General features: G+C 39.3%; 1 protein-coding gene and 1 long non-coding RNA gene across 2 annotated transcripts; one reads left to right on the forward strand and one right to left on the reverse strand.

Moving 5' to 3' along the window:
- The first annotated feature begins 1,631 nt into the window (after window positions 1-1,631).
- Window positions 1,632-5,005, forward strand: LOC123980687 (E3 ubiquitin-protein ligase TRIM21-like). The gene is made up of 2 exons (XM_046065206.1): window positions 1,632-1,705; window positions 1,829-5,005. Exon 2 carries the CDS (start codon window positions 1,831-1,833, stop codon window positions 3,460-3,462), a length of 1,632 nt encoding a protein of 543 aa, XP_045921162.1. The 5' UTR covers window positions 1,632-1,705; window positions 1,829-1,830; the 3' UTR covers window positions 3,463-5,005.
- Window positions 5,006-12,315: 7,310 nt separating this feature from the next.
- Window positions 12,316-13,522, reverse strand: LOC123980696. The gene is made up of 2 exons (XR_006827543.1): window positions 13,381-13,522; window positions 12,316-12,511 (listed from the first exon to the last, which is right to left on the reverse strand). It is a non-coding gene; the product is annotated as an uncharacterized LOC123980696 (long non-coding RNA).
- Between the last annotated feature and the right edge of the window lie 497 nt (window positions 13,523-14,019).

Here is a 14,019-nt window from a genome sequence, read left to right on the forward strand (position 1 = left end):
TCGAGTGGACAAGTTATGGTCTAATGTTGGTTTGTTGATGATGATGTTATCTAATCACACAATTAATCCTGTAATCCACCACTTTGAGTATGCATTAAACATTGTTTATTTCTTGGGCTATAAGATGTGCTACAGAGACAAGGCTTTATTGTAGACTTACACTCAGTTTAGAACTGAGCAGACACCTAGCAGGAGGTATTCACTTCTAATAGAGGGAGTTCAGTGTCCTCTAGCACTTTGTGCTCCTCTAATCTCTTATTCATGTATTCAAGGTGAGGAGCAGCTACAAGTGAGAGCCCAATGGGTCACAGAATAGGGATGAAGGGGGGAAGAGAGCTCGGCTTAGAAGGGGGAAAGGTGTGAGTAGAAAAAAAAGATGGGAGGAGAAAAGCCCAGACTTCTTCTCATCCTTCCATGAACCTATCATTGGATCCTGAGGATAAGAAAGGCTTGCGTCTTGGAGCTCCACACAGACCAGGATCAAAGGGAATCCCCATCTGATCCAAATGTCGTTTGAATGTTTCATGGTGGCCAAGACATTGAGGTGAGGCTTGAATAAGATGTCACTGAACAGAGCTCTGATCAGAGGTGGCCTGTCATTTTCAGATGAGAACGTCACATTGGGGAGCTTTTTTCTGAGCACATCAACTGTGTATAAAAACAAAATTATAAATACTGTATATCTTAGTGTCATTTGATTGGATCATCAAAGTCCCATTCCCTTTACATTATGTCTTGACATTGTCAGTCACTGAATTCATTAACAGCTGCCGTTGATTCACCAGCTATTCACATTTTCACAGCAAATACACGACTGTTGTATAATAGTATACTGAGATATGATGCATTCAGCATACGCCCACATACACATATTTAAACACACACATATACAGTGACATACAATACTGCATGGAGGCTACTTGAGTGTCACTGAAAGGTTAAGTACAATGTATCACTCACATATTTTTCACTTCAACATGAGCAAATTTTTATGTCTTCCTGTAAACTAAATTAAAAAAATAAAAACATATGCAGCAACGGAAATAGATTAAATCATTCATGAATGCTACTAATGCACAAAAACCTGCAGCTGGCAACCTACACAGATTATTTCAGCTCTGACAAAGCTCTTTAAGGATGCATGGAAGCTATTGTGTTCACAGCCTTGTTTCCTCAAGGCGCAAGCGAAGAGCAAGCACAAGACGAGTGTATTTACAGTTTATTATGCAGATGCCATCACCAAGCACTCTCATCTAATGCAAATGCACACACATGCATGCACACAAACTTGTTTAGAATTTAACATGTGCTGTCCTGGAGCTTTCATTTTATTTGTGCATAATACTGTACATGAATGGATTTCTGAAGCACTAACACTGAGTGCAAAGAATAATATGAATAATACACACCAGAAATAAATCACTGCCCATATGGCTGTATACAACCCTTTGAAGAGAAGATTTGGGCCACATTTTATATCTCTAACTAAGCTGTAATGGATCTGAAAGAAAAAAAACAAACTTGGGTCACTAGTGAACTGAGCCTAGAATGGGTTAACTTGTTCCAGTTAGAGAAGGAAATGGGAGGAGACTGGCACTCTGACGACACTGCTGAAAGAGAAACTAAAAGGAGGAAAAGAGCCGAGCCGTGTGTTTTTACTTTCCTTTACAGATCTGAAAGATTTAGAAAAACCTACACACACCAGGTAAATTTACAATTGGTCTTGTTTGATGTCATGTCTTTAGTGTAAATTACATTTCAGTGATTTCAAACATGGACAGCAATAAAGCTGGTTTGACTTACTGCTCTTTTACCTTTTATTTTCTAGATATGGCTTCCGCTAGTAGTCTAATGGCTGTGGAGAATTTCCTTTGTTCCATCTGTCTGGATGTGTTCACTAAACCTGCATCGATTCCCTGTGGACACAACTTCTGTCTTAAGTGTATCACAGACTACTGGGACACTAACAATATTGTATTCCAATGTCCACTGTGTAAAGAGGAATTCTGCAGCAAACCAATGCTTCGAGTCAACACTTTCATTGCTCAGATGGCTGCAAAGGTCAAGACACATGCTCAAGAAAAATCTTGCAAAACTCCTGAACAAGCAGGAAATGGAAATGTGCTCTGTGATATCTGTACAGGGGCAAAGCTCACAGCCCTCAAGTCCTGTTTAGTGTGTTTCATGTCTTACTGTGAAACGCATCTGGAGCCTCATCAGAGAATTTCAGCCTTGAAGAAACACAAGCTGATACACCCAGTTGAAAACCTGGAGAGCCGGATATGCAAGAAGCATGATGAGCCTTTGGAGCTGTTTTGCAGGGTGGATCAAATGTTTCTGTGTGGGTCCTGTAAAGACAGGGACCATAAAACCCATAAGATAGTGAGTCTGGAGGAGGAGGCTCAAATGAGGAGAGCCCAGCTGGAAACAGAAATGAAAAGCTCAGATCAGATGATCCAGGTGCGTCAGCAGAAAATTCAGGAGATTCAACACTCAGTGGAGGCTAGCAAAAATAACGCAAGGAAGGCGCTGTCATACAGCACGCATGTGATGGCTGCTGTGGTGGACTACATTAAGAAAAGCCAAGCTGAGCTGACTGAGGTAGTTCAGACAAAGCAGAAATTAATTGAAACAGAGACAGAAGGCTTCATTAAAGAACTGGAGGAAGAAATTACAAAAATAAAGCAGAACAACGTGCAGCTTAATCAGGTCTCACTCACCAACGACACCTTCATATTCCTTGAGAATTTACTTTCTCTTACCATCACTCCGCCCCAGGTTAAGGACTGGTCTGGTGAGAAGATTCACAGTGAACAGTTTACTGTGCAGGGAGCCTTGACCAAGCTGGAGACAACAGTGATGACAGAAATAAGGACGCTGTGTGATCCCGACTTGAAAGAAATGCAGCAGCATGCTGTGGATGTGAGTCTAGATCCTGACACAGCAAATCCTTTTCTCAACGTTTCTAAAGATGGGAAACAAGTCACGCATGGCGACAGAAAGAGGAATCTCCCAGACAAACCAGAGAGGTTTGATAATGTCCTTAATGTCCTTGCAAAGGAGGGTTTCTCCTCAGGAAAGTTTTACTATGAGGTCCAGGTCAAAGGCAAAACACAATGGGATTTAGGAGTTGCAAACCAGTCCATCAACAGGAAGGGCGATATAAGATTGAGCCCTAAGAACGGATACTGGACCATCTGGCTGAGAAAGGGAAAGGAGTTTACAGCCAATGCCGGACCTGCCATTTACCTCCATGTAAGGGAGATGCCTCAAAAGGTTGGGGTGTTTGTTGATTACGAGGGGGGTCAAGTTTCCTTCTATGATGTGGACTCCAGGGCTTGCATCTTCTCCTTCACCGGATGCAACTTCACAGAGAAGCTCTTTCCGTTCTTCAGCCCCTGTTCAAATGACGGCGGCAACAATTCTGCCCCCTTGATCATTACTCCTGTCTACAACAGCTGAGTTTTTGTTTTGTTTTCTGGGTCTGTAAAAGAAAAGGAGACAAGGTGAGGGACTTGGAGAGAGATCACAAATGTAGAACACTGACATGTTTTTATCTGGTTTATCTGTGAAACTCCACTGTGTCATTCTGTTTCTCCCATCCATCACTGTCAGAGCTGTGTGTCACTTTGTATGTCGCCTGCCTCACACAAACAGCTATAGATCTCCAACAGAGTCCCCATGCAGCCATCAGGACATTCACACAAACAAACACACACACACTGATCGCTAGGTTGGAAAACAAAACAATTATGATCTGGCCACTTTATGTGATACTTTAATTGTGATACTTTAAAGCTTTAAATATTTTACAGCATTTGTTTTGTGCTTCTTTGAGTGTCACATATCAGGACTACTTGTGACATGATGGATGGGCTTGATACCGATGGCAGGTTGAAATAACTAACTGTGTTAAAAAAAAACACTTTGACCTACATGAGATACACCTCAGGACAGCATATACACAGATGAACCCCACTACACAACCTGCAATGGAAAATAAAACAGCACTCTATGGTAATGACTTAACAGCATACAGAAAATATTAAAAGAAATAAAATTACTCAAGGGTAGTTAGTGAATGGATCACAATACTGGAGCCTGACAGGCACATAATGCCATGTCCTCTAATTAAAATTAGCCAAAGCTAAAAGGTGCAGGCTTTCCAAGTTCAAACGCAGCAAAACTGTCTGATTAGGAGAGACTTAAGCAACCGTTTATTGAGCAGAGCCAATTAAAGTGTATGTGCTTGTTGATGTATACCATTTAATTTGGGGTGGGGGGGAGACTGTTAGCATCCATTATGTCAGCACAATGTACTTTAACGCGGGAAATCACTGTTTAAGGCATAATCATTATTGTCCCTGAATCTTAACCATGTGTTTATTACTGTAACCATCCCCAAACCTTAACAAAGTATGTGTTCTAACCCTGTTGGTAGAGGCATCAAATCAGAAAACGCTTCTATGTGTCGTATTAGGCTATTCTGTTGTTACTTTGAGGACTTTTTTTATGTCATGATTGTTTTGCATGTCTTAAATGAGGCTTTTTCTAATCTCATCTGAGACATTACACACGTGATATACATGTAGAAATCTTGACTAAGTCATGAATCGTCTATATTAATGCTGAAAGAAATACTAAATTAAATGATTAGATAATAAACAGAAAATGAATCATCAACAATTCTGACAGTTGATCTGTTATTAGTAAGTATTAAAGTAGTAGTATATAAAATGCCAAACATTTGAGGGTTTGGGGAATGCTTTGCTGCTGTTCTCTCTTATATATATCACTGTAAAGTAAATAATTTTTTTCTAACATTTTATTACAGTTTTAAATGATTAACTGACAAAATAATTTAACAGATTGTTTAATAATGAAAATGCACCCCTTTTTTGTATACTGTACTGCCTTGTGTTGGAAAGATTAAAAAGCATCTAATGTTCACTGTCTGAGATGCAATAAGGGGGTAAAAAAATAAAGGTGATTTAGGTTGCAAGCAGTAATCTCTTTGAATTCTTTATCTGGACTGCACACTGTAAAAAACACTGAAAAATCCTACAGATAAATACACTAATAAGATAAAACACTGAATACTGAATTAAAATACAGCTATCACTTCTGTCTGCAGAATATAAACACATTACAGACTCTCTTGACAATCTTGTACATCACATTTCTCCTGCCAGTGAAATTTGAAATATAATATTAATTCTACCTTTCACAAACAGGGGGAATGAGAATTTAATAATTTGACTCTATAACCCGATGCCATGTCTCAACTGATAAAAGTTTATCTGCAAAATGGGAATGGAAATAGGCAAGAAAGCTTGGGTTAACATCATGCAAACACAGCTTTGTTTTAGTGCTAATGGTATTTGGCGGAAGAAGTATTTAGATATTTAAGTGAAAGTAGCAATACCAACATGTAAAAATGGAGTAAAAAGTGAAAGCAGACTTTCAGGGTGAAGTTGGTGGAGGTGAAACTAATATTAACTACTTTATACTTTGTTTTGTGGTTTAATGCATCATATTTTATAAACTGATCACATGTTTTCTTTGAAAAACATGAATCTGCTATAGTAATTGGTATCTATCTATATCTGTAATAAAATGTAGTGGAGTAAAAAGTACCATATTTCCCTTTGAAATGTAGTGAAGTACCAGCAGCATAAAGTTATACTTAACTTCAATTTAATACTTGAATAAATGGACTGACAGTTATATTCCACCACTGCTCATGGTAATAAGGGGTTTGATCTTTGTACTGTATTTGCTACCTCAGTCAGAATTAAATTATTATAACTTCAGGAATAAATAATAATAATTTATTCTAAAATTTAAATATTATTTTGGAATAATACCAAAATACTATAATTGTTATAAAGTGACCACATATCTACAAAAAAACAACTGTCACTTTTCTTTACAAATTTCTCTCTTATAGTGGCTCTTGCAAAGATGCATGTGTTTGAGACCGCCGTTTCACTTAAAACAACTTTTATTCCTCCTTGGTTGAAAGTAGTTTTTTGGGCTAAATCATTCAATGCTGAAGAAACTGCAGTAAAAGCTTCAAATTGTGTTTAAAATATACTGTATTAGAAATGTGCTCCAGTTTAACTGTCATGGAAACCCATTACAAAGGATACTTGTCAACTAAGACGTTACCAGATTAAAAGCACAGTCCTAATGTGCACTTACTGCTTCTAGTTGAATAAGACAGGTGTGGATTTGTGAAGCTAACCAAGACGACATCATATGCACGTGCTTTTGATCCACTCAATGAGTGAAGTCATGCTCATCCAACACACCAGCAGCTTTTTGGCTGCATGCTCACTTGCTTTTTATTTCTTAACCACAACAGAACCGCAAAGAAAAGGCCATTCTGGACTGCTGTGAAATGCTGATACCAATAGAAAAAGCATAATTCAAGCAGTTTGTATGGGGGCCCTGAGGCAGTCTTTGTTTTGCATTGTTTGAATAGAGACGGTGGTGAGAAGTGCAAGAGTGAATAATGAAAAGTGTAGTATCTAACTTCTGTATAAATTAACCACAAAGAATTTGCAACTGAATAGATAATAATGTGTTAGTCACCTACCCAACAAGGCAAATCTCTTCTCTAAAGTGTGCATGGTACCTTCATTACCTTCTAGCTATTAAACGTTTATAATTCAAAAATATATAACAATTGTTGTCAGGGATATACACTTACAGAGCTTTGAACAATTGTGTCTCTATTTAGCTGAATGTGGTCTAATTACTGTACTCATTTAACTGCGGTGTGTTTGATTAGATTTATTTAATATATCAATAATATATATAACAGGTCATACACTGCAATAGATACATAGTCACTTAAAATGTCGAGGATAACACCAAAAGATTTAAGGATAACTTATTTCCATTGTGGTCCTCAACATCTTTTAGGTTGGATTTTTTCAACCTTCAGCTATGTAGTTTGTGTGTCTAATACTGTTTATGACCAAATACCTGCAAAACTAATTACATTCCCATCATTATTGCTAATTAGCAAATGTTAGCATGCTAATATGCTAAAATAATACAGTAAATATGGTGAACATGGTAAACATAATACCTGCCAAATGTTAGCATGCTAATATGCTAAAATAATACAGTAAATATGGTGAACATGGTAAACATAATACCTGCCAAATGTTAGCATGGTCACTGTGAGCACATTAACATGCTAATGGTAGCATTTAGCTCAAACGGCAGTTTAATGCTGCCTGTGGGAACAAGATTTCAGGGAGAGAAGGTTAAACTTAAGTCTTGTTCATGTGTATTCGTTTTTCCCATCAGGATGTCCGGATGTTTGTCTCACCGTGTTTAACTTTAAATACATTGGTTTGGGTAATTACGCTGCTCTAATTACAGTATGCGAAAAATAGTACATCTTGTGGTGGTGTGTGTGTGAATGTCCATGTTTCTGTAGGCCAACATGCCTTTGTTCTACAGTATGTGTATCTAATGAAGTGCCAAATGTAATGAGATAAATCTATCCATTAGGGTCCCTTAATGAGACTAAATCCACATGGCTGCTAATGAGTCGGTACTCCATCAGTCATCCTCAGAGAGCTGGAGGACCTGACTGAAGCTGAAGATGACCCGGCGCCAGACAAGATCAGACCCTCTAAGCCAGTAAATCCACAGCTCCAGTTGTTGTAGAACTCCATCATCTGGCCACTGGCCCTTCAGGGAGTGACTTCAAGTTAGCAAGCAGCTACACTTTATATACACTGGAGTCATAACTGGCAGAGGGAAACACTAATCATCTGTAATCATTGATCTGCCACTACTGGACCATTCTCATTAGCCTGATGGAACAATACTCTGCAGAATTCTGTTGTTAGTGGGCTAACATTAGCTTTCCAGCTACTGCTGTGCTAAACATGTGTTCTCTACACAGACACTACACACTGTGCAACAATATGTTGCTAATGTAACAATGTAGGGCATAAAACTATTACTGAAGACACTGGAGTTATTTAAATAATAAAAGTGTTTCAAAGTTTTGTTTCATCTGTGGAAATATTATACAGTGAACAAGTTTATGTACATTTATCACTGTCACACCAAGAACTGATGCTGTGTTTTGACCTTGCGAGTTGAAAATGGAGGAAAGAAAAGGAAAAAGAGAGAAAAGCAGAGTCAGGCAGTTTTGGGAGTATTGCAATTTGAAAGCTGCTGTAGTAACCTGGTAGCCGCATGGCAGCACAAACAAAGGGCTACAACAGCAACACAGGTTAAGCCCAGCAGTGCCATACAGGTGGGTATAATGTGAATGAGAACTGCAGTGGCATGCAAATCAGTTCGTATGGGTGCAGAATGCAGGTGTTTGAATTACTTTTATTAATGTGCAATTTAAATACTACCAACTGAGATCTGGCCCACTTCATTTTTGTCATATTTTTTCAAAAAAGACAAGATTCTATGGCCATGCTAAGGGCTCTTGTCTTGCACAGCTGTGCTTTGGGCTAAATCCTAAAGTCAGCATGTTAACATGTTCACAATGAGAATGGTAGCATGTTGGTTTTCAGTAGATATAATGTTTACTATTTTTAACTATCTTAGTTTATCGTGTTAACACAAAGTACAGTCATTAGTGTGCAGGTATTTAGTCATAAAACCAAAGGTGGTGCTAGATTTAAAGTCAAAAGATCAAAGTTATTAAAAGTTGGATGAACTGAAAGACAGATTGACATTGTCATCTCTTTTGGCATGCCTCTAGCATAGCTAAAAATACAAATAACTTCCTGTCCCATTACTATTACTAATTGGCAAAATGAGCAGTAGAATATCTGATTATGAAAACTAGCAATAGTTGCAGCCTTTTAACAGTATAAGCAAAATAGCAAACCTTTAAAATCTAGATTTTGCCAAAAGAATTCATGTTAGATGTCTCAGAAACGTACAATTGTGCATCCAAGTCAACCAGTATATTTTCCACCAACCTAATAAATCAAGTAAACAGGCTTGCAGAGTACTGCATGACAATAAAAGTTGTAATTTTGGAGGTTGTGAATATAACCGAAGTTCCCTGAGGGAGGGAAATGAAAGCCTGCAGCATAGAGGCTGTAGTGCATAAGCGGTTAGCCCCTGGGCACAGTATATATTCTCCAGTTGAGAGGCAGAGAATCTTTACTGTCTGCTAGGGAGAGCGGGCTTAGGGGCCAGGTGGATGGTCACAGAACTGAGAAAAGAGGAGAAAGGGCAGGGCATTGGGGGATGCCCAGGTCCGTGAGAGCTCAAGTCAGGGAACACAGGCAACTCATGTCTCGCCAGGCTGTTAGGAAAGAAAATAGAAAACACTTCCAGGCACTCTGCCAATTGGTGACGAAAGTCAATTAAGGCTGGGTGTTGCCGTCGATCTTGGTCATAAGAGACACAGCCCTGATGTCCTGGCCATGCTTTTCTCCATCCTCCTCTCCTCCAGCTTCAGCATCCCCTTCATAGAAACCTCCTGAAGCGGCAAGAAACAGCTTATCGTTGGACAGTACACTATTCACGGTGACAGTGAAGTCATCTGGGTCCTCCTCCATGCCTCTATACTCTGTGGTAGGGAGGATATACTCTATCATTGTGAGTATCCCTCTCGGAGAGGGTGAACCCACACATGCTCTGGCATGGGCCATACTTGGGCCTGTTAGCAATGCTAGCTCTGCTAGCTCGCCAGGAGAGCCCTTCTTTTTTCCCGGAGCCATTACTTTCCTTGTGAGTTAGAGAGCTAAAGAGGCGGGTTGCTACCAGTGTTAGGTGGTTGTGGGAATAGGGTATTTGTTAGTAAGGCTAAACAAATATCTATGGCTAGGCTAACCAGTATGGATTGGGGAACAAGCCTTTACAGCGATGCCTTGGGTAGAGAGCAAGCTCACCTCCTGTAAGACAATTTAATAGCTAGCAAGCGTTCTGCTGTAGTCAGGTTAGAAGTGAAAATTGATTGAGGAGATGAGACTGTGCAAGGGGTTTTGCATCTCACGAGGAAGGCATTGAGACTTCCCCTGACTGCAGTGTCAATGGCTTTGACAGGCATTTTTAAAGAGTTTCTTGATTCGTCTCAAGAGGACACAGTCCCCCATAACAATGTGTTGTACCAAGTACACTGACCACAAGGAAAATACTAAACTGCTCAATATTTGTATTATAAGGGAGCTTTTCTTTGGTTATCAAACTTATTTCCATGGTTGTGAAGTGCAGAACTGACAGAATGTGATATGTCTATTAGATGTTAAACAAAAATTTGTGAGTTGTTTCAAGACATATCACACATACATACACAATCTTAAAAGGAAGACATCAAACCACCTAAACCATTTTTCCTGTTGGTTTTCCTCCAAGCTCTTCATAAATGCAGAGAAACAGTAAGAGGTGTCATCATGATAGTAGTGCGCTTATACAGCATTAATGGCACCTTTATTATAATAGTGTTCATAACTTGTGTAACTGACGGAGAGAAAGATAATGTATGTGACTTTGCTCTCTATCTCTAAGAGGTAAGGAAAAAACCTGGGTGGCTTTTCTAGTGACAGATCAGATATGTGCTCCACAAAGGCTTTGATCTTATGGCTTTCTGACAGGCTTTAATCTGAAACGACCACACACACACACACACACACACACACACACACACACACACACCTTTTCATTGAAGCCACAATATACAAAATGGACTTTATTTATTTCCAGTGGTCTGTTTGTGGATTTGAGAAGTCAGTACAGCGACAGTGCTAAAGTGAACTCTTCCAGAGAACACTGCAGTTGATAAATAACAAATGTGTCTAAATAAAGAGTGAAGACCATGGTAAGCTGATCTGTTTTCTTTTATACACAAATTGTGGTGAGTCATAGCGTACTGTAACTCTGGGACTCTGCCTTCTATGCCGATTGAAGCTGTTGTCACAAAGGTCGCTTTTATAAATATGCCTGCTGCACCTTTCCTTTAACTTATTTTCACTGGATTTGTTGCGGCAGATTTACATCTCCTCCAAATTCATCTTTCTGAACAAAGGAGGGACAGAATATGGGAAGAAGGGGACATTTAAACAACAAAGTGAAAATGGTAAAACGGAGAAGAAGCACCCTCAAGCTGTTAAGCAGGGCCATATTTCTACATACTTCAATCACTTTAATTTTTCATAATTTTTTCATTTTAAACAGTGCTGTAAAATTCTGTCCACCCCTCCATCAGGTTTACTAGGTGGAGATTGCAGGTTGCAGCACACACACTACTTCTCAAAAAGAGTTAATAGTTAGTAGTAGTTAATTAACTACTTTGTGTAACTTATCCAGGTGTGGAGGGAAATGTAATTCCACTGTGTAAGGAATATGTAATTGTCAGGTTTTCTTCATACAGTGTTATCTCGCTACGAATGATTACCTTGTGCTCACTTTTGCAACAATATGAATTATCAGTCTGGGCTCACTGCATTGTTCAAATACCCACTGCTTTGTACTATAATGTCCTACTCTAAAATCTACTCCAAAGTTCTCTCTGATATACCTTGCCCTTCCCGTGAACCCATGCTAAAAACTTCCCCATGAATCATATTGACAGAACCCATCACTCGTTACATTTATGTATCGTGTCCCCCTCTGTTACATCCTTTATGTGTCTCTGTGAAACATTCTGTTAAACGCACCTTACTACATCTCTACATCATCTACATACATCTTTTTCATACACTTTTGTACTGGAGTTCAGTACATGTTGAACAAATCTTTAACAATGAATGGTCAAACTGAATTGATTGTACTGAGTCACTATTGTCACTGGACGAATCAGCAGCTTATAGCAGTGGAGCCAAACTCACTGGTGACTGAAAGCACAAATCATTTGCTGCTGAGCTATTAGTGTCATAAACAGTGGTTGTTATAGGCTGAACTGAACATTACAGCTTGAAATATCAACCAAAAGAACAAAATACTGAAGACAGTCTGAATGGGCACACTATGAAAACGGACCTTCCTCTTTAGTTATTTTATCCATTTACCTAACCCTAACCCTCAGAACATTTATTATATTAAAATATACTTATATACATGTGTTACAGGATTTTATCCATATCACCCAGTCCTAATACTGACTTAATGTAAAAACTGTTTATTGCTTGTCCATTCATCTTTGTTTTAAACTGCTTACTGCGTCTCTAGGGGCTTGAGCAAATCCCGCCATGCATTTGGCAGGAGGCATGGCACATATAGTAGATGTGCAATATAGAGTAGATGTGTAGAAAACATTATCATATTCATTAGCTCTTTACTATCATTGTGGAGAAATAAGATACAAATCTCAGCTGCCTGTAATAGTAAACCTTTATTTGTTCAAGATTTAAAGGGATGGCACTCACAAGGTCAAAACTGTTGCTGAGTGGTGAGAAACATTATTTACCTTACATAATTGAAATCACCAGAGGTAAGACTGAAATAAAGATGGGTCATGCGCAGATTCTCCCCAGGTAGACTACCTTATCTCCACCTCTGGGGATTAAATCTATAATAGCACAAGAACACACAGATATTGTCTTTGATGGAGTTGTTGGCGACTGTCTTTGGCAGGAGAAAAATGAGACATTTAGCTGGCCAGTGCGAGGTTCCATAGGCCATAATAGACTTGAAGCACCACCAACGCCCGGCAAGTACAGATATTAGTTCATTTGGAGCCCCTGTGTATCTCTGCCAGATTGTAAATCCAGACCAATTAGTGTTGCCCTGACAGATGAGAACATGGAGTAACACCTCTCTGTCTTAAGGGCCCTCTTCTTTCTACTGCTCATAATGCAATTAATTAGAAAGTCCTCCTTTAATTAGACAGCACACTGGCCCTGATTAAAATTAGGCTCAATATGTGAGCGTTTGCACACACACGCACAGGCAATGACTACAGTGCTTGCATGTGCACAAAGATAACGCTACAGTATTTTGTGTTTAACAGGTCAGTATGCGTGAGACAGCTGAAGGCATGAGTTTTGTTTGGCAAGACTGTTGGCATGGTGAGAGGCAGGCGGATGTGAAATCTACGGCATGCAGTTTCCTGGTTTTAGCCGTGTGACCTCCAAACAGTCCAGACAAGCAGAGCCGCGGGCTACAGCAAGCTAATCAAAAACAGCAAAGACCAAACAAGGCTACCTCTTTCAGACTGTCTCAAAATAGCAGGATTATAGTTTATATCTCACCGGCAGTTATTTGATGCTGGTACTATTTAAATTATATTTTATCAGCAAACATCCAAACAGACAAAGTGAGCAACTGTAATTCCAGGTAGGGAACTATGTAGCACAACACATAACAGTATTGGAGCATTATTGCAAAACTGGAATAATAGTGTCATGTTGGTATTTAGTGAGGTAGTATTGTCAGTACCTGGAAGAAGACTAGTTCTTTTCCTTTTCTTGCCATTTTCAGCAGTGTTTTCCAGGGAAGGACACTCTGTCACCAGAGGCCTGTTAGAGCTGCTGAAGTGGAGAGAGTCGCTGTTGGTGATTGGGTCAAAGGGAAGAGCGCTGAGCCCTATAAAATTACAACAAGAACCACATTAGATAAGACGACACACAGTGTACAACAGTCCTATTCAATTGGCGGTCCACGGACCACATCTGGCTCAGAAGCAACCTCCACGTGGCCCATCATACATAATCTGATATATGACAACATAAGAAAACTACATACATAGTGTATGGAAGTAGTTAATGAGAGAGCTATTTCGTATCCTTCTCATTTCTGTTGAGTTTCAAATGCACTGTAGCAATCACCGCCAATCCAGGTCACAACAATAACAACTGTCTGATCTGCAGCCTCTCCCCTCCTCTGTGTCTCAGCAGAGCGCCTTCACTCCACATATACACACACACATACACATAGATTACTGGACATTACTGAAGTTGTAGACAACTACGCTCGTTAGGGTAAGTACGTGGTGCAATAAAACCTATGCTAGTAAAAAGCCAATACTTTATCAATGATTCTCTCATCCACCACAGCTGTGTTTTGTCTTTAGTAACT

This window comes from Micropterus dolomieu, linkage group LG01 (assembly GCF_021292245.1).
Source record: "Micropterus dolomieu isolate WLL.071019.BEF.003 ecotype Adirondacks linkage group LG01, ASM2129224v1, whole genome shotgun sequence".
Taxonomy (NCBI): domain Eukaryota; kingdom Metazoa; phylum Chordata; class Actinopteri; order Centrarchiformes; family Centrarchidae; genus Micropterus; species Micropterus dolomieu.